General features: G+C 42.6%; 1 protein-coding gene across 4 annotated transcripts in view; it reads left to right on the top strand.

Moving 5' to 3' along the window:
- klhl32 (kelch-like family member 32) overlaps positions 1-26,678 on the top strand; it is a 29,488-nt gene extending 2,810 nt beyond the window's left edge. The window contains exons 3-11 of one of the 4 annotated variants that reach the window (XM_080039292.1): positions 1,263-1,440; positions 8,565-8,672; positions 13,014-13,112; positions 15,774-15,989; positions 18,932-19,658; positions 19,859-19,917; positions 21,945-22,137; positions 23,196-23,290; positions 25,521-26,678. In XM_080039292.1, coding sequence (XP_079895418.1) covers positions 1,263-1,440; positions 8,565-8,672; positions 13,014-13,112; positions 15,774-15,989; positions 18,932-19,658; positions 19,859-19,917; positions 21,945-22,137; positions 23,196-23,290; positions 25,521-25,682 — 1,837 coding nt within the window. In that variant the 3' untranslated portion in view covers positions 25,683-26,678. Of the gene's footprint in view, positions 1-1,259; positions 1,441-8,564; positions 8,673-13,013; positions 13,113-15,773; positions 15,990-18,931; positions 19,659-19,858; positions 19,918-21,944; positions 22,147-23,195; positions 23,291-25,520 lie in introns of all 4 variants that reach the window. The other 3 variants (XM_080039290.1, XM_080039291.1, XM_080039289.1) reach the window with 3 other exon arrangements.
- Positions 26,679-27,143: the final 465 nt, after the last annotated feature.

Genomic DNA, 27,143 nt, shown 5'->3' with positions numbered 1-27,143 from the left:
TGTAGGATTTTAAACATCTCTGGCTTGTTTGCCCCCAACAAAGGAAATACAACAAAGGCACTGTGACAGCATAGCTCGACTGCTGGGAGATGCTGTAATCACTCCGTGGCTTTAAAGTGGGAAAATCCACCAATTGTATAGATCAAAGTCAGCTTTCAAGTCGTGAGCGGTGCTACTCAGCCTGTTGGATTCTATCTTCAGTGGCTGACAAAAAATCACTTATGATGATGTTGTCTTGGTTTTATAGCTTGGAGAACACCATTTTTTTTTGCAACAGTAAGCCTGTGGTTCAAACTGGGTGGCATGAAGCTTGAAAGACGTGGGCAAGGAATTTAGCCATTAAGTTTCATTCAGGGGGAAACTATTTCATCCTCTGCCCCTTCAATTCTGATCATTCTTTAAACAAAAATATGCCTCTCGTGAATCAACCAGTTCTATGAAAGTTCAAATATGAAATCACTTGAGTAGCCCTTTCAATATGCATCGCATTCGACTGTACAGCATCAAAGTTATACGATTATATTTTCATCCTTGTATATCTTCATGTTTTCATTATCATAAAGGGCATCCACTGCTTACATCCCTTTCTTAAATCCCCCATGCCGATTCTCTTTCTTCGAGCTATAAAATCCTATCATTTCCCTTCCCTTTCATCCAGTCCAGCAAATTTGTCCTCATTCTCCCATGGCTCTTCCCTCCGGCATGAGTCCCACATCCAAACAGACAGCCTGACTCATCATTCATCCTACCTCTGGACCCTTAGCACAAACTCACACACACACACACACACACACACACACACACACACACACACACGCGCGCGCGCGCGCACACACACAATCCCATTATTTCCTCTGTCTTAGACCCCATCAGCGTGAAGGTGACAGAGCAAACCTCCTGGCAGGCAGCAGCATTTAGAGTGACCGCCGCCCAGTGTAAAGTGGACAGAGATGGATTTGGATGGACAGGGTGGGAGGCTGCTGATGGATGGGTCACACGCAAAGGGGCTGAGGGATGGCTTAGGAAATTGGGTTTGCTACATTTGGCGCTGCATGGACATGTTTTGCTGGTGTACATTAGTCTCGCCCACTGTCAGGATTCTGATTTGAGAACAGCGAGACACATACTGATGGCCAGAGAGCGTTCTTCAAGTGTTTGTAGCAATAATATTTTGTGTGTGTGTGTGTGTGTGTGTGTGTGTGTGTGTGTGTGTGTGTGTGTGTGTGTGTGTGTGTGCATGCGTGTGTGTGTGTGTGTAGCAGTAGGGAGATGCTGACAGGACAGAAGCTCTGTCAGTCAAAGTCCCACCAGGACTCTGTGCTCTGTGCCCTCAACCAGCAGAGGAAGGATGGCCTGCTGTGTGACATCACCCTGGTGGCCGGTGAGCAGAAGTTCTACGCCCACAAAGCCGTGCTGGCAGCCTGCAGCGATTACTTCAGGGTGAGTTCCCAACCATGTTAAGATAGCTTGATGATGTATGAAGCGCACAGTATGTTTTATAAGCCGCTCATTTGTAGCTGAACAGAAAGATTGTGGATTCGAGATCAATCATACATCTCCTTTGTTTTGTATTTTTACACAATCATTAGAGTCATATAAATGTAAATCATATAAATCATATTTGTCAGTATCAAAAAAAAGGTCAGCCAAATATGCCTGTATCAGTCAGGTAGTGTTTCCTGCTGCTGATGGGATTGAGGTGACAATAACACGTTATGTAACCACATTTAGGGCTTGCAGTGTTAAAACTGTCTTTCAACCTGTTTTACTTTGCTAACAGCATCAGCACAGATTATTCAAGGATGGTTACAGGGTCCCACGATGGTCTTAATTGTGTTTCAGGGGCATGCAGCAGCAGCAGCAAAAAAAAAGCTCTTTTCTAGACCTGAAAAACGTTCAGTTTTAAATATAAAGAAGTGCTTCATACAGAGAGATTGTGTCTGAAGCACTGATAGTGTGGGTATGGATACATAGTGCCATGGCAGATCATCCTTTACCATCCCACCTGGATGAAGCGTCTGTGTTCAGCGTCTGTGCGGCCTCTTGCCAAGTCTTCAGTCTGATTCTAGATAAGTCATAAAGGTAACTCTAGGTAGAAGGTCCACTGATGAGATTTGATTCTAGGGGCACTGAGCAGATTAGGAATCGGAAATTAATCCCACTTGAAATTGAGAGGCAGATTAAATACGTCCAAGTTGCCCAGGGATTACTCTTCGTGTGTAGGCTACGTGAGAGTGTGTGTGTGTGTGTGTGTGTGTGTGTGTGTGTGTGTGTGTGTGAAGGTTATTTTTTACTTCTCTCCGCAGAGAGTCGAGGGTGGGCGAGACTCACTCACTCCTCTTCTCCTTTTGGTCATCCTCTTCACTTTACCTCTCCCTTTGTTGTTGTTCGGGCTCTGTTTTCACATGGCGCTCTTTCACAGTCCCAGCAGAGTTGAGCAACGCTGGTGTTCAAGCGCTCAGATTACTAGAGACTCCAGTAAAGAAGAAATAGCACTCCGCTTCCCTCTTCCTCAGTAGTAATTTAAAGGAATAGTTTATTTTTATATTTAGCTTGTTGCCTCACTCTAATGTTCAAGACAAGGCGTCAAAAACAATCATTTGAACTGTGTGCACATTATTAAAGGAGACATGTGCAAAGGTCTCTCATCGCTAATTAGCTTATCACAAACTACTGGTTGTCAATGGGAAGTATTAGCCAGCCGCCACCGACGGTCAGGAGATAAACTTTAATATCTACATCAATATCACTGAAGGGTCCCGTGTGCTTGTTGCGACTTGTTTATTCATCACCTTATGTTGCGCTCTATATTTTTTGCACTTACAGTTTTTTTTTATTGCTAACCCACGGTGGGCACAACTGTAGCTCAATGTGCAAAACTCAAACTACAGTCTGCACTACCAACAGTCACTTGAGCTGAACAGTTCACTTCACCTGCAAAACAGGTTCAGTGCAGCAAACACTATAAACCAGCCTCATTGAGATAACACACACTGTCACTCAGAACATGCTCACAGTATAAACACTAGCATCAAACCCCAATACACAAATTACAAACTTTTAATATTTACAGTTTGAATAATTTGAGTTATTTCACACAAATTACGTAATATTTTCTTTGATGAAAGGGTGAAATTATTTTACATGAAATTGTTTATTTTATAACTTACCAGTTTTTTTAGGAAAACTAAAATAAATTTAAATCAGCAGTTTGCTTCACATTTTGTATATTTTATTGAAAACATTTCCAAATGTAGTATGTATCTGTGTAAATATTCTATCATTGTAAATACAGAAATCAATTCCTCTAATGTTGTCATTTACTGTAAGGATGCAACTCTAAGCTGTTTGTTTGCTGGAATATTCGTATTACAGATGCAAATTTCGATTTTTGCAGATTGGGTTGCACTCTCAACCCTGCCTCTCTCAATGAGCAACCATGATTCACAACAGGGTCTATCAGTGTAGCCCTTACTGTATTTCATCAGACATTACAGCTCTATGTCTTCTAGGTCTTCCTCCACACATACACACTCTCACTGCCACTCTTCTCCCTCCATCAACATGTCTTCATTGTTCCATTTCCCTTTATACTGTATATATGTTCACTAACACGTCTAAAACAAGACATCTTACTGTAGCGTTTCAGTTGAAATTGCAATACGCAGTGTTTGAAATGCACTAGGCATTCATTCTGTTTTGAATGTGTGGTCTACAGTTGTGGCAGCAGTGTGTTAGCATTTGAAAAAAGTGCTGGAAATCCACAGTGTTGTGCAGGCTGTGGTTAAGCCATGAGATAGGTGTCTAGAGTTTTGAAAATTGTGTTTAAGCAATGAAAAACGAGCTACAGTTTGGTCCGAATGAACCGCTTCTCTGCATACTGTTGTTAGAGTTTTGCACATGTCGCTCCAGTTGTGCCCACTGTGGTTTAGCAATCGTAAAAAACTGTAATGTTATTTTTACACTCAAATACATACCAGAAGGAAACCGCACAGTGCGCTTGCATCTACTCGTAAACACAGACGTTTGGTTTGGTTGACGAGCACATCAGCAGTGGTGTGCACATACAAATGGTAAATGAACAAGTCCTGACAAGCACGCTGGACCGTTTAGTGATGTTGTAAAGTGTATTTTTTGATTGTCAGTGGAGAAAGGGCCAATACTTTCTATTGTATTTCTGTGCCTGAAATGTGCTCTATAAATAAAATTGCCTTGCCTTGCCTTACCATTATTTGTGATGAGCTTTTTAGCGATGAGCAAGCTTTGCCCATTTCTTCTTCAATAATGCACGCACAGGAATCGTTTCTGTTGTCTTGTATTGAACCCCAGAGTGAGGCAACAATGTAAAAATATTTTTTTTTAAGTAGCCTATTCCTTTAACTTCGGTTTTGTTGTCTGAATGACTTGAAGAGAAAAGCGATTGAGTTTTATCTCTCTCCCTGTCACAAGTAGCAGCGATTATAACACATTATCTAGCATCGCCGGACGTGAGCCATTGTGTTTAAATAAATACCTGAGACTTGGCCTGAATGAGTCAGCCGCCTTTTTCCAATGGCCTCACAATCGCTGAGACTTTTGGACAGCTCATTCGCACCAGCATGCCACAACACCCTAGGCAAAAAAGCCCCCCTCCACACACACACACACACACACACACACACACACACACACACACACACACACACACACACACACACACACACACACACAGTAAATCTCTCCTGGCTTTCTTTGGTATACCGAGAAATAATGTCTGCTAGCCCCTGCAGTCAGGCGAGAACTCGTTTCAAAAGCTGTTATTGTCTCAGAGAAGCACTTCACGCTCCATGTACTGTACAACGTGTGCTTGCTACAAATGACTCTGTTATTGCTTTAACCTCTGTAAAAGACAATGTTAGTTTATGATGAACCGTACAGGTACAGCGCTTTGAGCGTCTGACTTATAGAAGATCACTCCTCTATTTCTTCTAATATAGCTTTATTGGCATACAGTACATTTATCCACAAAGGGACATTTGGTGTACAATTGTCTGTATTACATTCCCCTTTAAGTTATTCAGTTCCACATCTCAAATTAATATTTTTTTTTAGGAAATGTGCAGGAATAAAAACCTACACATTTATCTCACTGACTTTAATTTTTAGCGTTTAAAATGAGACATATGGGTAATATAGAATTAGTCCAGAATACACTAGTAGCTGATTAAAATGAAGGGCCCTGTGTTATCTGTAGCTGTTGTCATAGCAATAAATCCCCTGAGCATCAATCTTCAAATACGGGCAGGCTTACCCAGAGTTAGCTTGATCATGGTGAAGGCTCGTAGACTCCTTTTGTCAGGTGGATGATGAAAAATGTTGATACAATTATTATGACAATTAACTGTGACATTATGTTGTTTATCTGTCACTAGAATAGGCCCACTAAAAAAAGTAAGGATAGCCCAGTGATACATACAGTAAGTGTAGGTAGATAAGTGCATTCACTTAGAATATATTAAAACCATTGAGTGCAAAATGACCACATCAGTAATCTACATTATGAGAATGTTTTTGCCAAACTTCATTTTTAAAGTAGAATAATTCAGCTAACATAATGTTGCTGGCTAGAATTAGATATAATGAAGGTACTAGGTACGGACTTGGAAAACAAATGAAAGTTAACTAGCACTTGTTGCCATTAAGCAGGGCTCCTTATACACAACAACTTAATATACTAATTTTGCACACATCATTGGCTTGGTTCCGCTGGTGTTACTAACTGTGTAACAACAACAATGAAGCATGGAGTGCAGTACTGTGATATCACTAACAGTGCTGAAACGCTAAAGTCATAGAAGTGCAACCAAATGAGCAGCACTCGGCCCAACATATGATCATGATTTTGTCTTTCTGCACATCTTGTATTCAAAACAAGAGAACATTTTCATAATGTGATTCCAGCCTGATAACATTTTAGCCTGAATAAGGGAAGCCTTAGTTCAAGTACCCCTTTGAAAGTACTTAATTCAACTAATTCATGCAACATCATGCAACATCATGATCAAGACCACACACAAACATACCAGAATATAATCGGTTCAGCTAGTAGCATCTCTGAAGGCTGTGTCACAGTCCAGCTGTGGTTTTTCTAAGAACATTTCTACAAAATAACCATTCACCCCTGTAAGACAACCAAGTATTAAGATAATTGGGAAGAACATTTCAGCGTATTGGCACAAAACGCCAGCAGCCACAGTCGAAAACCATCTGCTCTTGTCTTTTAAATATAGGAGAGAGCAGAGCCTGGAGCTTTTCCATGTAAGATATCATGATTTCCGTGACATAACTGCCTGTGAATATAGATACAGGCCCTCGGAGACAGTTCACTCAGACATGTAAACAACCTAAGTGAGCATTGTAATGTTTCACTTGGTGCGTGTGAGGGAGTCACAAGCCCTCTGTGGTGTGATCACAACAAGCAGCAGACACACATGAATTGTGCTGGCAGGTCAGGCTAACTGCAGCGCTGCATCCCCCACTGCAGCAGTCGTATTAAAGGACTGCAGTGAGCGGTGGCTCGGTGGCTCAATGCGTCTCGACACTGGATCTATAAACCAAGTCAGAGGAGCCATCGGTCAACAGCAGCTCTCCCCCGGCTCTTCCACCAAAGTCAGCATGCATTAACGCTGGAGGCTAACAGCTCTGCCCTTAATCAACCTCACACGCTAACATGGAAGCAAACATGCAACGTGTGCAGTTTCCCTTTAACATGTATTGCATTTTGACTTTCTGCCCATGCCTCTGTGTTCAGTGTTCTGTGTTTTACACTCATGAACCTACTGAATAGGACTCCATGATATCAGGAAAACATGCGATATATATGCCATAACATTAAATATTGCCATGATGGTATCACAAATACTTTTATATACATTGTTAATGTATTTCTGCTTTGAGTTCGCTGACATCATAGATCCTAGACAGTAAGTAGCTTATGCATATGCATAATGAAACACATAAATCCATATCAACAACATGGTTATTTATTGATCACATAAACAAAACTATTCATGCCCCCCTTCATGTCCCCCTTTGAAAAATGTTCTGTTAGGCTACATTTAATTAGCCAAATCTATTGACTTGCAGAGTGTGAGTGCATGGCACATGGAATAGGCTCCCATTTATTGCAATTCAAGCAGTCTTTGTGATATACAGTACGTATATATACCTCAGATGTTGAGATTGCGATAACAATGCATTTTGGATATAGTATATTGTGCAGCCCTAACACTGACCACTGCTGAGCCTCCATGACGCCACATGTTTAGCCACAGGTCTTCCTGTGCTCAGTGGACCGGTGGATTTTTAATTAGCGCGGTTGGTGAATCAACAAGACAGAGTGCTGGGGAGGGACGTGCAAGAAGCCTTAGTTAAAGCTCAGCTCGGCCTCAAGTCCACCCTCTGTCATACATCACCACATCCCAATACAGAGGGGGCTGTCTGCCAGAGGAGGAGGGGGGGGGGGAGTGGTCAGTGCCTGGTCAAAGATCATGGGCGCTAATGAATCAGGGAGAACTGGATGCGGTTTATGGGAGGAATGAACCCTGCTTTCGTAACAGAAGGAGATGTCACGCTAACTGACCAGCCAGAGGGCCCAACAGACTCAGACTGCTGTGACACACCACCAATCTCTGAGCAGAGAGAGTGCCGAGTGACTGCACTGCTGTGATTAAAAAGATATGGGGAAATACAATTGAGCTGCTAGATCACAATGCAAAGGAACTCTGTGGGGAAATAAATGGTCTACAGCAGCTGGGATTACTTTCCCAAACACAATTTGGTATTGTCTGTTGGTCACTTTATGGTCCAGAAGAAATATACAGTGCAAAAACATGTCCATCACCATTAACCCTTCACCCACCTTTCCTGCTTACTGTAACTTCCACAGTGCTGCTAGTTGGCCCTGATCGATGGCTCTGTCATCCCCTCATGGTGTGACAGCAGTCAATAGCTTTGATTAGCGGGCAGCAAGCTGGACTCATGCACAGCAGGGCCAGGCTTCAGACGCTGCCTGTGTGTGTGTGTGTGTGTGTGTGTGTGTGTGTGTGTGTGTGTGTGTGTGTGTGTGTGTGTGTGTGTGTCTGTGTGTGTGTGTGTGTGCGTGTGACAGAGGAAGTGTAAAGATAGAGAGGCTGCATAACAGAAAGTACTGATTGGGCTATTTATTACAGCTGACCTCTGGGGCTGGAGCAGGTACATCAATACAGAAGGACTGTCCTGTCTGGCAGGTTCTGATTAACTAGGATGCTGTTTTTTTGAGGATGTACACGTCACAAACAAAAACAAATGACGTCTGTACATGCTGTAACAACTTGCAGATGGAACAGAGTCCACAGTTAAGGAGAGAAAGAACGACCTCCCGGCTGTACTTCTGTGCTATATGTGATCATTGGTCATTTTTTTTAATGACCAGTGTCCCCTTTGCTCATCTTTGTTATTGTTTTTTTTTTCTGTTTGGAACCAAGTGCAGAAAATGCCAGCTAGAATATGACTAATATGACTGTGTTCTTGCTGTGTGTCTTAAGGCTATGTTCAGCTTGTGCATGGTGGAGAGTGAGGCAGACGAAGTGACTCTGCAAGGAGTGACCGACGTTGGACTGAAGCACGCTCTGGACTTCGCCTACACTGGACAGGTGAGTCTCGGTGAGCTTTAGCCACTACAGTCGAAAAAGTCAAAAGAAATAAAGGCATAGCTTACGGAAACTTTAAGATGTCATGATCCACAGAAAGTCTTAGGAAAAGGCTTTGCAGTAGCCTACATCCCAGGCTGTTGAAATAACACTGGAGTACGCCTACAAACCACTTCATAGCAGTGGTGGAAGAATGACTCAGACCCTTGGATTTCATGGAAGGCGCTATATAAATCTAATTTACTATTATTATTATTTACTTGAGTAAAAGGAAAGTACAAATTGTCTTACTCAGAGCCATGCATTCAAAATGTTGTGAAAGGTAATAGTACAGAGGTAATATGAGCACAATTATTTCAATACACATGATGAAATGGGCATCACACAAAAAGAAGCACCTTCAGCATAGAACAAGCTAAGATAATCCAACTCGCTTTTTTCCAGCACTGGCAGCGAGTCTCTTTGAGCAGTATAGCCCCTTTCCCTCACTGTGTTTCATCATATTCTATTATGCGATTATTGTGGATGCATTCATGCGTAAGTATAATGGCAATCTAGATGCTGGCTAATTTGAACTACTCTGTATATTGCCTGTTGTTTCATAGAACAGTGATTCATATTTTATAATGTAGTGCATGTAAGAACTCAATCTACCAACCAGTGACTAGAGATTGTATTAGCAGAAAAAAAAAGTCCTGCATATCCCTCTAAAATGCAGTTGAAGGTAATTATAAACTTGCTTGAAAAAAAAAGTCAAGTACTTAGCTTACTACTTACCATAATCGTACTTTTAGACAGGAGTTAGGCTAGTTTTCACCCATGCCAAATATGTCACCAAAATAAATCAAAGCAGGGCATTTGCAGATTACCACTTTAATCTCAACAGCAGCAGCGCACTGCAGCATGCCCTTGGATAAAGTGTTATCCAGGAGTGTGCAGGTCATTTGTCAGATTTGACCCACACCGGACACACTCTCTGATAGTTGCTTGCTGTGGGATTTAAATAAGAAACAGAATGAAATGCAAGAAAGCAGAAGTAGAGAACACAGTCTTAGGTTTCCATATTAAAGGTGGAGTCAGTGATTCTGGAGAACGCTTGTTGTCAAAATTACCTTTTTATCAGAATCAGTGAATATCTCCTCACGATGTCTATCTGACCGTACTGTGTGTGCCCCAACAAAGAAAATCCAGTGTTAATTCACGGCATAGGCTCTGTAAACTGGCATGTAAACAAAGGGTATGTAAACATAGGTGCACACCATAGCTAGCAACATGCCTGTTTACAGAGCCTTTGTTGTTCTCTTCTTACTCCATCGGGTGTGTGATCATTTCTAATAGCCCTCCTTGACCTTGTTAGTGCCATAGTTCCAGCGTCGATGCTCGATCCAATAAGCCTCCCCGGTGGCTTACGCAGTGCACAGAGAGGGCCGGGAACTTTGTAATTACTCCTAATTTTATTTCCACAGTGGAAATGAGCAAAGAGCGAGTGGGTTAGTCCGCATAAGTAGGTCAACAGCAGGCTCGCAAGCCGTCCATGCTCTGGTTGGCTCAGCTCCCGTCTGCACCAGAGGAGATGATAGCAGATGAGATGAGGGCAATATGCTTATCCCCACACCGTAGATAATCACCCACTAAAAAATCCTTCCGCCACATGTCATAGGCCCAGCAGCCCGAGTGAGGACACATGCTGCCACACAGGATGCTCTTGGACTGGGAGTCAGTTTGGAGCTAAAATGGAATTGTAAAGCCCCTGTAAACTCAAATCCACAATATCCCTCCAACTATGTGATTAGGGGAGTTAGTTGCACGATGATAAGCATCTGGAATGAGTTAGGCATGTTTATCAATCCACATTAAAGATATTGTCATTTTAGTTTGATAAACTTTATAGAAATTTGGTTTAGATTAGGCGAGCTATGCTCTGGTTCAAGTATTTTGAACCAATCCTGAATGTTCTATAAAAATAATGACTGTTGCCACGCCCGCACACTCCTGTCAAATGGTATGTTTTTAACTAAGTTTTATAATATTAATGATCATTTATTTTCAATCTGATTTTTTTAATAGCGTTTTAATGCATCAAACTTTGGAAACATCCTCCATTGTTTAATCGCCCACAGTCATGACATTTTTCCACCATCAATCTTCTGTTTTTCTGAGTTGAGAGAGAAGGGACGTGAGCCTGCAAGGGTCGAATACTGGGAAACGTACTTTTTCTATGTCAACGGGCAAATTGGCTTTCATTTTCTGTTTTCCTCAAGGTGAAGGCCTGCAACCAACAATTGCAATAAATGATGGTTTGTACAGGAACTGTCCGTACTCCCACACTGAACCAGCCCCCGCCTTAGAGAGGTGACTGGTGCTGTGTGGGGTTGAAAGTGCTCTAACTGCAGTCTGCCTCTGGAGTGGAGAGGAAAGCAGGATATGAAGAGCGTTCACTTTCAGTTATTACAGTTATTATTTTGGGTTGCCTCCCTTGCCTCTACTGCAGCTGTTCCCTGCCAGGCAATGAGTCAAAAGACCAAGAAAACAAATAGGGCTTTTGATTGTGTGCTTACGTAATAAGTGGTGAAATAGGTGTTTTAGGCTTTTCCTCTTAGATTGTTCGTTGTTCTCTTACTGAGGCTCAGTGTTTCCAGATCTTAAAAGATGGAAGCAAAGAATGACTAATTGCAGCTTTTGAGCACGCTGTACGCTTATTGAAACTCATAGATTGTGCTGATGGTAAACTGGACCCCTGCCCATGGCTGCCAGGAAACCCTACTGTGATCAATGATGTGCAGATGCAGTTAATTACAGAGAGGAAGAAAACAAATCTAGCAGCAAAGCTTGCTGAGATTTCCTGTGGTGTTAGTTACAGTGAAATTATTCTATCGTAAACAAATTGCTCGATGACTTCCAATGAAGGTTTTACATGCATGCTGAAGTGGTCAATTAATGTGTGTATGCTGAGGAAAATTTATTTTTTCTACAAATATGCACCTGAAGAAGGTAATACATGTCAAGTTAGATCAGTTAAATCCAGATGAGATTTCTGGATTTGAAAAATCTTAGACATTGTAGAAAGACTGACATCCATGAGTGCTGCCGAATAATACTCAGCCCACGACTGCATCAACAACAGCGCAAGGCAAAAGAGATAAATGGTGAAGTCACCTTTTTCTCACTTTCAGTACTGATGCAGTCTCGCCTCTGTGGCTATGTAGGGCAGTGCAGCTGGATGGATTATCAAAGGGTTTTTTCCATGCCCTTTTAAACCAAACCAAATTGCATTTGGAGTGGGTGAGATGGCACTGGGCATTTTTTCTTCTTCTGATTGGGCTATTACTCCAATGATTAATGGAATACTTAGCTCCATGTGGTTTTTGTTATGGTTCTCAGAATAGACACTCAAAGGAGCAGTCTGCCCTCCATACGGCACATGATACCTGGCTCTGCTCCTGAGAGCACCGCGTGAGTTGGCTGTGCTGTACAGTTTTATGTTGTAAGCATGTGGGTGGGTATGATCATTCCAGCTCTACAGGACACATTTTGGCAGAATCATCACCATAAAACTCTCTTAAATAGGCTGGAGAGAAGGCTGCATTCTCAGCATGAGGCCAAACAAGAAAGGGGACCTGCTATGCTGATACATACAGTGAATAAACAGGACTGAGAGCCGACAACCAAGCTAGCTGCTCTTTGAGGCTGTATGAAGCAGGTATAATGTTAACCATGTTTACAGTCTTAATTAACAAATTATAATGTTGACCTAGATATAGAGATGAAAAGCCACAGCGACCCCCAGAGATATTAGTTATTTCAGTCCATCCAACAGTTGCTGGGACATTTCACTAAAATAATTAACTAAATAAATACATAAATAAACAACATCCTCCTGGTAGCAATAGAGGACAAGCGGGATCACCAAAGTCAGTTGACTTGAACCTGCCATGAATGTCATGTCAATCCATCTAATAGATATAGATATTTCAGTCCGGACCAAAGCTGCATCCCAACTGACTGACTTCTCTAGGTGGTCTCTACGGGCCCTAAACACATTTAAAAAAAACACAAAGCTTCATTTTCATTCCGGAAATGAGTTGAGGGGTTTATTGAAAACATATACAGTATACATACTGTATAATCAGACTGGAACTAACATGGTTATGGAAAGACCCGCCAAAATAGATAAAACCATACAGTATGAACATTAGGAAAACAAGCTCAACAAGCAGTTTTTTTTAAAGACATCTTGTGTGCTTTTAAGTCAGTAAGTCTGATAACCAACTACAGTGAAACTGGAACAGTGAAACAATGTAAACTAAATCTGACCCAATGACCTTGTGTTTCCCCTGTGGACAGATCCTGCTGGAGCCGGCCGTGATCCAAGACGTCCTGTCTGCAGGAAGCCACCTTCAGCTGCTGGAGCTCCTCAGCCTCTGCTCCCACTACCTCATCCAGGTACACACATGCACACACACACACACACACACACACACACACACACACACACACACACACACACACACACACACACACACACACACACACACACACACACACACACACACACACACGCACACACACACACACACACTCACATTACACGCACACAAGCACGCACAAACACACACACACACACACATTACACGCACGCACGCAAGCACGCACGCACGCACGCATGCACGCACACACAAACACACACACACATTACACGCACGCATGCATGCACACATGCACGCACACACACACACACAGCACTTTGTGAGCTGGAGGCATAATAACAGGAATCAGAGGAATGACACCTTCACACTACATCCCGTCAGGTTAATAGAAATCCTGTAATATCATGGAGTTGTTCAAGGTGTGTCGAGCTGATTGGATTAGGGGATAGCAAGGACATTTACAAATGGGCAACTTAACTTGAAGTGGCATATCTTTTATAGTATTACTTATTTCTCGCCTTCATTTTATTAATATCAGAATCCAATTCTCAGCCGCACTAGAAACAAAATACAACAGCATGGACCAGGAGTCTCTGAATTGGCTCTGTCTCTGTAATGGAACGTGGTGTAATTTTACTATGGCAAAAATACTGACTCAGCGACTTCATCGTGTTACCCTTGGAAGAGTAAAAGACTAGGCTTCAAAGGAGCTGAGGTCAATTTCTCATTTTCTTGTTTAACTTTAGACAAATCCTGGAAATCCTGAGCTCAGCTAAATGTATTCTCCCTCTAGCTTTACATTTAGCCTACAGATAGAGACTTTGCACTTTGCACAAACAACTATACTATATATATGTACAATAAATTCCTGCACTAAGAAAAGTGACTTCAACAATCAAATTTAACAGTGTCCAGTCTACCTGTAATCACTAGTCTAGTGTGTGTATCCTACACGTGGAGGCTAAAGGTCAAAGAGTCAGTTGGACAACAGAAACCCTTGAGCCAGTATTGATTTGACTCCAGGACCTTTCAGTGGGGCTGGCTGCTTGTCAGTCAAGGTGCCTGTGTGCAGACCTCCTGAGAGCTGGGCCGCTCTGCTACTTGTTTCATGTATGTCACCTTCTACACTACAGTAAGATGGATCTGTTGGAACAGAGGCAAAGCCAGCCTTACTGTCCTCTGGGTACGCAGCCAAAGAGCTCCTAGACAAGAAGACACATCAGCTAGAGGTTGTTGTAGCACAGTATCGCAACAAGGGTGTTCATGCTTCATTACATAATATAGATATTTTATTATAGAACTTTATTAAAAAACAATACGTATATACAAACAAACACAGACATTAGTATCATGTTACAAAAAAGTTCATCTCATTACAATTTAGCCAGTGACAAGTTTTAACACATTGTACATATTAAATGCAGACATACATTTTAATTTTTTTTTACAGCATTTCAGAGACTTAATCAAGCAATTATCCTCAAATAATAGTACTTTAAAGCATGGTTATACATGTATGTGAATACATACTGAGTCCTTAGCACTACATCACTAATAGCAGACTCAGCTCCAATGTGCCACCTGGTGGTTGCCTCATCTCCATTGATTTGTAGTGACCAGCCCATGTCTCACTATAGATTGAGCAGCAAGTGGGTCATTGAGTTTCCTGTTTTTACATATTCTAACCTGCTAACCTCCTTGTTTGCAGGGCGCATGTCAGCCAACTGTTTTATTTGGTTTGTGGTTAGATTGCATGAAGGAGGACAAATGACCTTAATTCGATAGCCTATACTAGTCCACTGCCAATATGATTGATTCTGCCGTATTCAGAGTATTGAATAGCTGATCGATATTACACTTGATGTGTGAGGCGCTGTGATTCCTTCATTTGAAATCATAGTAATGACACACTTTACCGGCCATATACACTGTTGCTATTTGTATAAATGTAACTTGAAAATGTGAAGATTGCCTTTATTTTAATTTGTGTATTGATTCTGATAACTCATTTTGAGATTTAAAAAAATTAAATACACACTCCATACTTCTCCTACATACACCACACATGGTAAAGTAGCGATAGTAAGAGTGAAACAGAAATTTCAGTGTAAAATATCTAAATTAAAACCTCTGATTGGTTCATCCATAACTTTATTCCAGGTTGAACAGGCGAATAGGAAGCAAGTTGCATGTACTGTATGTTCTGAAAGACAGCCAGAAGATGGCAGTCTAATTCCACTAGTCGGGTCTCATTTTCATTTGTTGTCCACCCCTTTCTTCTCTCTGTCTTTGCATTGGGCATCTGTAATGTTGTTATTTCAATATGAAACTGAAATCAACCTACAGTGATGTTTACAAAATGTTAATTAGGCTTATGTTTACATACACACATCCTATGTGTAACAGAGATAAGTCATGTGAGTATATCCAACGGTTAAACATGAGCTAAAAGAAACATAAATAATGTGTTAATATGGTGTAATCTAAGAAAATGATGGATATGGGGTGAAATAAGAAACATCATGGAATCTTTCATAAATTCACAATAGCCTTAATTCTCACAAATTTATAATTTCTGAAGGTTGTCATCGTTTTGCTGTTTGTATGTTCCTAGAGAACATTGCTGGGGACTTTGTGCATTCAAACATTTGTATATCTATGTATCCTACCCCGTCAGGAGCTGAGCAGTGTGAACTATCTGGAGCTTTACCGCGTGGCCGACCTGTTCCACCTGCCCGCCCTAGAGGAGGCTGTGGTGGGCTTCCTGGTGGAGCATCTGTCTGAGCTCAGCCACAGCCGGCAGGACGAGGCCCTGCAGCTACCCTACCGCCTCCTCAGGGAGGTGCTCAAGAGCGACCGCCTCACCTCCCTCAGTGAGGAGGAGATATGGAAGGTGATGGAACTGTGTGTGTGTGTGTGTGTGTGTGTGTGTGTGTGTGTGTGTGTGTGTGTGTGTGTGTGTGTGTGTGTGTGTGTGTGTGTGTGTGTGTGTTGGGCCATTGGTTTCCCATGCAGGTAGAGGCACAGAATGCAGTATGAACATGTCAAAGTGTAGTGCAATGGTTATATTTGTTAGCTTAGCAAGATTGGCCCAGTCATTTTGTGACTGGACTCCTCCCAACGGAGATTGGATTAAGGCCAGACTGATCTGGGGATCAGGTTGGTCTTGCCAGGCTAAATAATTTGATGAAAAGTAAAACAACAATCATCTCAGCTTGTAAATGTGAACACATTGCATCTTGGGACCAAAGGATTCTGCATAAGACAAAACACGCACACGGGCACTCACACGCGCATGCACCCATGCACACACACACACACACACACACACACACACACACACACACACACACACACACACACACACACACACACACACACACACACACACACACACACACACACACACACACATATACAAGACACACACAGACTACTAAACAACAAAATGTAACAATGCCATCTGCATCTCTTACTGTGTTTCTATATTAATTGGGATATGCAATAGGAAGGATTGTTTCTGACTGTGTACACATGGGCGATGTGCATTCATGTGAGTGTGCACGTTAGTATGCGTACTGCGGTGTGAACTGCTGCAAAGCGGCAGCGCGTGGTTGGGACTTACTGTTTTGACTGTTCATTTGCACCAATCAGCCCCCCCCTCCCCCCTATCCGATCTCTCTCTCTCTCTCTCCCTCTCCGTCTCTCTCTTCCCCTTCTCTTCTCTGATTAGGCCCACCGCGGCTCCATCAGGGCTCCCAATCCCCCAGCTGTCACTCGGGCCGCCCGTCTGATTGAAAACAATCAGGCCTCTGATGGCACAATTACCCTGACCCTTTAGCCAGCCGCCGCCGCCATAATCAGCCTCTGATTAGGCTGCTCTAGGCCTCCTTCACTTCGCCCAGAAGGTTAATTTGGGCATCAGAAGGAAGCTAGCGGCAAAAGCGGGGGCCGTCGTCCGAAAGGGTGGTGGTGTTGGTGGGATTGACGGGTGTCTGCGCCCCAATAGTGGACCGATATAGCTTGGCCGTCAATCATTGTCACTCTGAGTTTTCTCTCGTGCTCTGGAAATCACATTTTCCCTGCCTTTGTTTTTAGTTTTTTTCCTCCTCTCTCTTCTCTTCTTTCTTGCCATCCCTTGCTCTGCCTTTCTGTAACTCCCCTTTTGTGATCTTCCTCTCTCTCCTTTTCACACACGCACGCACGCACACACACACACACACACACACACACACACACACACACACACACACACACACACACACACACACACTTTCCCTTTCAGTGCGGAGGGGAAGAAGGGAGAAGGAGTTGATTTATTCCGTGCCCTGAGGAAGTTGTGTGATGCAGCGTGACCTTCACAGTCGGCTGCCGAACTGCACATGCACATGCACACACACACACACACACACACACACACGCGCACACACACACACACGCACACACACACACACACACACACGCAGGAACACATGCATACTGTCACCTCAGAGCAATGAGGAGGAGAGAGGCGGGTTGAACGATAGAGAAAGGGAGGTTGAGACAGGAGAGTGGCACAGATAATACAAAAAGACAATCCAGGCATGAATGTTGGTTGCATATGCACACCTTCAGAGTGGATTGAAAGCGGTAAAATAATAAAGGAAATAGGCTGGTTGATACACACTGAGTATTTGTATTATATTAATCGTACACAAAAAGCTATGTTTAGACTTCTGATTTATCCACAGGCATCCTTGTCTCAAAATATGTTCCCGTTCTCCAATGCCCCAGACAGCTACCTTTATCCTACTGCAGTATGTTCTCCATCCATGCACCTATAATGGTAAAAAAAAAAACACTTTGTTTTCCTGATAATGGTATCGCTGATCTCGGGCCATCTCGCACACATCAACACCTCGTCGCAACTAAATAACCTTCCACCGCTCTCAAGTTCAATTAGATCCCAGCAGTCGGCCTGCGTTAGACAAAGGAGCGTGCCCATGGATATTTACAGTCTGCGTATTGAATGCCGCTGATTAATAAGTACTTGTGTGTGTCTGTTGGCGAATATTGATGCATTGCCGACTCGCCCCAGTTTTGCCATGACAGCCTGTGGGTGTCTAGAGACATAATTGTGATTAGCAGTCCTACAGCAGTTTTTCTCACATGCTCTCCTAATGCTTTCTGTCACTCACTCACTTTTCTCTTCACTTCTCTCTTCTCTGGGTTCTCATCCTCTTCTTCCTGCATCTCACTACTCTTTTTAGGGACTGTGAGAATTAGCAAAGCACATATAATTTAAAACGCTGTACCCCAATTTAACCATGTTTCATTGAAACAATGGTTTTTATACAGGCATTAAATTGTACATTAAAGGTAACATGTCATAATAATTTTCAGGTTCAAAATTGTAATTTGGGATTCGACTAGAAACTCTTTTAATGGTGTAGTGTCCAAAAAACTTTATGACGTCATATGGGGAGAGAAATTCGACTGGGGGTTTTTGAACACAAGATTTCAGAAAGGTGTAGTTGGAGTGAAAGACAGAGTTGCTTTTTTCTCATTCTTTCGGAGTCTCTAGGCACACAGGAGACCCATGGTAATGTTAGAAATAAATAAACAAGAACATTTTGCATAATAGGGGACAAAATAAATTACAATAACTTACAGGCATGTACCAATGTTATGCCAAATCAAAATGGTGAATATTGTATTTTTCAATGATGAACCCCTAAGCAGACATTTATTATTCTTATGAGTTAACCGGCCCCATACGGTAATAGTGAATTTTTATTATCGGCTATATGACTTTATTTGACACAGTTCTCACACTTCTGCTCCATCCGCCTGTAGTTGGTGGTCCTGTGGCTGGAACACGACTGTCGCTACCAGTACACGGAGGATCTGCTCCAGCACGTGCGCTACGGCCTGATGGACGTGCCCACACTGCACCACCTGTCCCTGGGCCACCCTCTGGTCCAGTCCAGCCCCACTGCTGCCTCCCTGGTGGAGGAGGCCCTGGACTACCACCATGCCACCTTCGCCCAGCCCCTCTGCCAGTCGGGCCGCACCAGGCCTCGCTTCCAGTCGCTCACCCTCTACATCGCTGGAGGGAGGAAGAGGGAGGTGAGCCGCGTCAAGGAGCTACGCTACTTCAACCCGGCAGCCCAGGAGCACGTACGGGTGGCTGGCGGATCAAACTGGAGTGAACTGGCCCCCATGTCCACCGGGCGCAGCCACCACTGTGTGGCCGTGATGGGCAACTTTCTGTTTGTGGTGGGAGGAGAGGTGGAGCACGCCACCGGCAGGACGTGTGCGGTAAGGACCGCGTGTCGATACGACCCCCGGGGCAACTGTTGGACTGAGATCGCCCCCATGAAGGCCTGCAGAGAACACTTTGTCCTGGGCGCTCTGGGCCAGTACCTGTACGCGGTGGGGGGTAGGAATGAGCTGAGGCAGGTGCTGCCCTCTGTGGAGCGCTACTGCCCCAAGAGGAACAAGTGGATGTTTGTCCAGCCCTTCGACCGCTCCCTGTCCTGCCACGCCGGCTGTGTGGCTGACAACCTGCTCTGGGTCTCAGGTATATACTGTACAGACATAATGAAGGACTAGTCAAGATATTCACAGACTCTAACATACTGTATGCATTACACTTACTGGGATTCTACACAACATGCACAGACACACTATAGACATGGAGTTCACATAGGCATGGCTTTATGCACATTTGTACCAAAATCTTTTACTCTTAGCGAAATGTGCTGTTCCTTTGTGTTACAGGTGGGGTGACAAACACAGCTCAGTACCAGAACCGACTGATGGTGTATGACCCAGAACAGGTAACTGAGATATTGTGTGTCCATTAAATAGTGATTGTGACACCATACATGCTTGAGAACCTTGGCTTCAAATCAAGGTTAATGTTGTAAGGTGTCTGCTGGATGTGTACAGGTAACTGTTTGCGACCATGTCTGTCACATCAGCTTTATAAAGTACTGTATCAATGTCAGTGTTGTGCTTACAGCTCGTTGGGCTTGGTTTTCATTCATTTCTATACGGAAAGGGTTAGCAACTCTAGTAACACTTTTTGCACTAAGAAAAAAAAAGTCATCATCAGAACCAAGGTGTTTTGAACAGTGGCCTCAATCATGGTCTAAACGTGGAGCAGGACAACGCTTGATGTTAAGTGTGCTTTCTGTAGTGTTGAGTCTTTAAGGCTGCTTTCCCCTCCACATAATCTTTCATGTTAATTTGGTTCCTCACAGTCAGTGGTCAGACCTAAAGCGCTGTGTAACTGATGTTAAAAACCAAAGAAATGTTTTACTTTAATTTAGGATTCTTCATATTGTAATTTTACCACTGTTTTTTCAAATCTACTGTGTACACACAGCTATGTGCTGTACAAAGTGTCTGATTGCATGTCTGTCCATAGTGGGAAAACTATCTCTGCATTGTGAAAGTGGAAGTATCTTTATAAGGTGGTAAGGAAAGAGTGTTTCCTCTAGAAATCAGCTTGTAGAGCCTTCTTGGACATAGTTGTGTTTGGGGCTTTATAAGCAAACAACTGCCTTGACTTGACGGTTAATGGTTGTTCTGCATTCATTTTTGCGGTAAATATACTGTGACCATATTCTTGTGAGGTGACGCCGTGAATACCTCTGAAAACGAATGGACATTTGAGCAGCCCCAGGGTTGAATTAATGGCTTTTTTTCAGATAACGTCATGCAGACATTGTGTTCACTCTGATGGATTACACAACAGGCAGGTGTCAAGTGTCACTAATTGATTTTCACACCATATGGAAGGTAATGGAAACCAATGGCACGGTGGGAAATAGGAAAACAGCAGACCAAAGTCGATTCTTTAGAAAATGATCTGCAGTTAAGTATGTTATACATACTTAGTTAATGATCCATGTTCGTAGGTAGAACAACAATCAATTATACCGATATTGCCTCTACAAGGTTTCAATATGTTATCCTAAATACAAAGTGAGCAATCATATGTTACACATACATTGATTTAGTTGCCCTTTCTAGTGCATCTTACATCAGAAAGAACTGAATTAAATGTGAATTCTGTATTTGCATTGCTCACACAGAGCTGACTGTGGTGGAATGCAGTGAGGTAGCCGTCTCTGTTTGTGTATGTATATGAGCCAGCTGTTGAAGAATGCATGCTCTTGGCGAGGCCGTATATGTTACGAAGGTATGCAGCTTGTGTGTGTGTGTGTGTGTGTGTGTGTGTGTGTGTGTGTGTGTGTGTGTGTGTGTGTGTGTGTGTGTGTGTGTGTATGTCCAAGGTGCACATCCATACGGGTCTGTGTTTCTACAACGTCGGCTAGGCTTGGAAGCGAGGGAAACGAAGAAGGGAGCGAGCGAAAAGAGAGGAGGAGAAATGAGTCTCATTTGTATTCACCATGAATCTACATTCACCTGCCAGAGCAACAGCAACCCCCCACCCACTCTACCCTCAACAGATGGCCACCCGTCAGCTCCCAGCAGACAGACACACACACACACACACACACACACACACACTCTCTCTCATTCTTTGCCTCAATCAAACACACATACACACAGACACACACACTGACACAAAATAAGCTTCCGACACACTTAGTGAAATGAGCAGGGAGATTCTCGGTGTAAAATGGAGTGGCTGAAACATATGATTAGAAAATAGGGAGGGAAGTCATTAGTACAAACCAGAGCTCCGGTGTCACGTTATTTATCTAGCACTGAGCATACATCAATTACCCATGCATGGATATGCTTAAATATTAATCTTCTTATTCATCCTACCTTCTCTCTCCCACCCCCTCCCCTCTGTTTCTCCCTCTCTCCCTGTACTACCTCTCTCTAGGACCAATGGTTATCCCGCAGTTCCATGTTACAGAGGAGGGTGTACCATGTGATGGCGGCGGTGAGGGCCCAGCTGTATGTGCTGGGAGGGAACGACCTGGACTACAACAACGACCGCATCCTAGTCAGACACATAGACTCCTACAACATGGATCTGGACCAGTGGACACGCTGCTCCTTCAGCCTGCTCACGGGTGGGCAAAGTAAAAGAAAAACACACACATACAGTATATAACGGTGCATACACTTACAAGATGTGGACTGGAGATAGATGATTGATCAGTTGATAAGTATGGCTACCCGACTGGTCCACCATCTAGTGTGCAACACTGTCTTCTTTCCTTTTAAAGGTGGAGTTAGCGATTCTGGAGAACGATTGTTGTCAAAACCACTTCAAAAAGCTGGTGTTAATACACAGCGTAGGCTCTGTAAACTGGTATACAAAGAAAGGGGTGGGGCCTACCATAGCTAGCAAAATGCCCACACACAGTAGGGACAATATGTAGCAGATCGTGAGGAGATATTCACTGGTTTTGACAAAAAGTGATTTTGCCAACAAGCATTCACCAGAATCACTGACTCTCCCTATAATGCTGCTAGACAGAAACATAGGTGCACATTAGGCCTACAATAAAAGTAGGTGGACATTACAGTGAAAATAGTTGGCTATAGGTGAGACTTGTATGTTTAATTGCAGTGATGCAATCATAGGCTGAGTAAATCTGCTTTAACCTCCTCTCATTAGATAAAAAACATAACGCTTAAGTGTTCCCTGAGTAGGCGGTATGATGATATACAATGAAAACCCATATATGGACCTGCGGGCATGCTTCATAGTGTGAAGCCAAGAGGCTGGTGGAGGTGGGATGGAGTACCCCCTCCTCCATCATGGACCTACTGTATATACTTTATGCACTATTGATCTTTTACGTACTATAGGATGTGTTCACATTCTCTCATTTCACTTTGCAGTCTTCAAAGAGGGCTTACAGGGTTTAAAGTTCAAGTGACCTTGCTATTTCCTCCCTCCCTCTGTACTCCTGTATGACTTTCCTTTATTGTTCTAGGATCTTTTCTATCCAAAGTCACGGGAAAGAGAACCAAAGCTCAATCTTGCCTCCCGCCCTTGGCACAACTTTTCTCTATTTATCTCCCTCCCCTGCCTCCCTGAGGGGGGGGGGAGTCATAATGTCAGAATGCCCTCTGCTCTGCCTGGCACAGTGAAGCATTGTGTCTGCTCTGTTCTCCCCAGGTCAGAATGAGTCCGGTGTTGCGGTCCATGATGACAGGATCTATGTGGTGGGAGGATACTCCATTTGGACCAACGAGCCTCTGGCGTGCATTCAGGTGGGCGGAGAGAGATTATAGATTTAGTCTCAGAAAACAGTTGTGACACTTCAGAACTCAGTGTGTATAGTGAAGTACATTAAAGATAGCCTTTGAATTGAATTAGACCATACATCTTGAACACTCAAACAATGGGCCAGGGCTGAGACTGTTTTTATTTCTATCAGCCTAAACCTACACATAAAGAATAAACGTGATGAATAAAATACAAATATTTTAAAAAGCAGCATTGAAGATGTCTGTAAGTAAGTAAGGTGTATAACAATGTTTAACTACTTTAATGCTGTCTTTAAGTGTTTGAGCAAAGTAATACATAGTGTTCTGCTGTAAACTGCCTGATCTATTTCCCAACATACACATGCTAAGGCATCCTCCTCTCATCTGAATTGGTATCAAGCACGTGAACATGCATACAAACGCTAACTTTGTTATGGTAAAGTTCAATTTGAAAAGGAAGCAGACATAACTACTTAAAAGGAAACACTGTTGAACATGTATACAATTCAATCCACTGCTCTCAGTTCTGGTGAGTGGAAGGATTTCTCCTGGGAAGCAAGTATTTGTTAAAATGGCAGACCAGAATGTGGACATTGTTAGAGCGATCACTTTCAAATATTTTGGCATTGTCCAAGAATCCAACCTGATTGGTTGGAAACAGACAAAAATACTGGTTTTGGAGAATGGTGATTCTATCATACAACCTTTTGTATTAGGTAATGTACCAACCAAAGTTATATAGTGTGACAAATATCAATTCTAGCATTAAAACAAAGGATGTATAGCTAAGAAGAGGATGGTCAGAGAGCTTCCAATTAAAATAGAATTGAATACTGAAGATAAAAGAAATGTAAAGTATTTAATGTAAAATATGGTATCGATTTTCCCTTGGAATAGAAATAATGGGGAAGAATGAAATACCTCTTTCCCTCATGTAAAGTATATGTCTTTCCTCATCCCCCACTTGTCATAGTCCTTGCACGCTTTTCTTGTGCAAGATTGTAGCTGTACGCTCAAGTGTAATTTAAGAAAGGCACTGCTCCTGATTCTGAAGTCTCTCCCTGTGGTCAGTCCAGCACCTGTGTGTGGGCGCTTGTGTGAATAGTTGAACGAGAGGCAAATTAAAAAGCGCTTTCTCTGTTATGGTAGGAAAGTGCTTTGTAAGTGCAGTCCATTTACCACTTTATTTCCTCCTTCACCACTGTGTAAATGCATGAATGACGGTTGTAGGGATTGTTTGCATAGCTGGCAACAGTAGGCATGGGCTATTCTGTCTTTTCAATCCCGCTTGGTAACTGGACGTTGTAATGGACTTAAAGTGTCCTTAATTGAACGCCCAACCTGACTTTGTATTTATTTAAAAGAGGTTGAAAAATGTACTGTAAGAGTTTGGGGACTTTGTTTGAGGTGGCAGAGGCTAAAATAACATGTATATTTTTTCTGTGAAAATGCTAAAGTGACCATTAACATACAAGACCAGCAGTGCTGTTATGTATGAACATATGTATTACCACTGGTCACCTTGTCTGTCCTTAGGTGCTTTATAACTAAATTCTTACTTTGGAATACTGGTTAACTCAATATAATCACATAGCCAATGCTAGCATGCTGATGCTAAGCGGGTGTATAATGCTTACCATGTTCATATGTTAGTTAGTGTGTTTGCTAATGAGCGGAAAATACAAAGCAAAGCCGAGCCTAAAGATGATTGTACAGGACATTCCTTCTCAAAAAGATGGCTGTGTCCATGTAGACTGGAAGTTCAACATGGACAGCGCCATCTTTGATTTGAGAGGAATTTCAGGATCTGGCGAACAAAAAAAAGTTATTGAAAAGTATGCAATATTAAATACATGGCGACCCCTGATTTTACAGAAAACAACCTTGGCAACCCGGCAAGTACCTTGTAGTGTGATTACTACACGTAGGGAAGATCAGTAGCCTTTCGTAGAAAAATCCATGACAGATTTGCAGAAGGGTGTAGCTTTGAGAGTTAGCTATGTGTAATGTAAGCTGAGTCACTGATGAGGCTTGTCATAAAGCTAAACATTGGCCCAATTGAAACTTTGACCTTTTGATGGCACTCCATGAGAAGTCACCAAAGTGATTAGAATTTACCCTAAAGGTTTCATGAATGCCTTTACCAACAGTATTCAATATTCCAGTCTAATAATGTGCTAATATACCTGTCGAAAACTATATATATATCAATGTGTACATGTCCTCTTCCCAGGTGCTGGATCTGAGCACAGAGGGGAAAGAGGAAGTTTTCTACGGGCCCACACTGCCGTTTGCCTCCAATGGGATAGCCACGTGTTTCCTGCCCGCTCCGTACTTCACCTGTCCAAACCTACAGACTCTACAAGTACCCCATCACAGGATAGGTGCTGTTTGAACCACACATGAACAAAAGAAGTAAAAAAAAAAAGCTAAAAACTTTGTCCGGACCGAAAGAGCTTCAACTCAACTCTGGAGCGTCATAAATTTGCAAAAAAAAAAAAAAAAACGTGACTGACAAAAATGAACCTAATCATCATAGCAATCACTGTGGACGCTGCCATCTCCGCACACACAGGGATTTCTCTGAGACCCAAATGTAATAGAAATACTTTTCCTGATCTACAAGAGATATGCTATTCTGCAAGACTCTCGGAGGGAACTGAAAATAAAGACAAGCAGCTGTGTCTATAATACGGCAATTCTGCTGTATTTCCCCAACGACTGAGGCGAGGCACCATGCACGATGCTCAGTAAAGAAAACGGGACGAACAAGTAAAAAACAACACCGGAGGGATAACAAGTCCCTGAGAAGACGGAAAGAAAATGCCAATCTTATTACCAACTAAGTGACTTGTGGTAAGCAATGAGCATACATTACAGAATTGCTCAATCTTCGATGGGAATTTAAAGAAACAGTTATTTTGTAACCCATTATAGGGCTGTAATTTTTCCAACTAACATCACTGCATTACATTTCCATCAAACCTTTATAATCACTTATGACACAGGGGACATACCCCTTGTTATCCTTGACTCGCATGCACTTTGAAATGACTTGGCAAGTGTCAAGAGCCTGGGGCTGAAGCTCAGCAGTGCATAAATGACCCAGTCATTTAAAAAAAAAAATGTAATTGGTAAAGATTACTTTTCTACCATGTATGTGTGTCATCGACCTGCACACGTTTTATTATACCCAGGAATCAAGACTGTTTATATTCAAAATGAATGTCTGGTCAGTAAGTGAAATCTTATCCAAAGTGTGTATATGACATAATAATTAACAATGCATTCATGCTGGTTTTCAAATCAAAATGAGTTTACTTTGACCAAAAAAAAGAGAAAAGAGTCATTCCTGCACTTTCCAGAAGAATACATTAACATTTTCATAATAAAGAAGCTACATCAATGAAATGGCACTGGGATGTGATTTTATAAGTGTATACATGTGGATTGTTTTTTTTATAGCAGCAATAGATAAGTAAACACTAATTTAAAACACTACAGCAGAAAGGTGCTCAGAAGAAGGGGAAGTGACGCTGTGTGATGAGGCCGCAAAAAATGACTGGCAATGACAGAAAATGGGACTTGGTGATTGTGGTAGACAGAAGGGAGACTTTGCGTGATTAGGTGCATGCTGAAGTCGGATTGCAAGAGATTGCTGAGACTTGGAAAAGAGAGAGAGAGAGAGAGAGAGAGAGAGAGAGAGAGAGAGAGAGAGAGAGAGAGAGAGAGAGAGAGAGAGAGAGAGAGAGAGAGAGAGAGAGAGAGGGAAAGGAGAGAGAGAGAGAGTATTGGAACAGTCCTGTACTGTACACTTTTTCCCCCTTTCCAAGTGAACACTTTTGGCTTGTCCACG

Source organism: Ammodytes marinus (genome assembly GCF_949987685.1).
Source record: "Ammodytes marinus genome assembly, chromosome: 13".
NCBI lineage: Eukaryota > Metazoa > Chordata > Actinopteri > Uranoscopiformes > Ammodytidae > Ammodytes > Ammodytes marinus.
The sequence above is the reverse complement of the archived record's forward strand: the minus strand, read 5'-3'. Positions and strand labels throughout refer to the sequence as shown.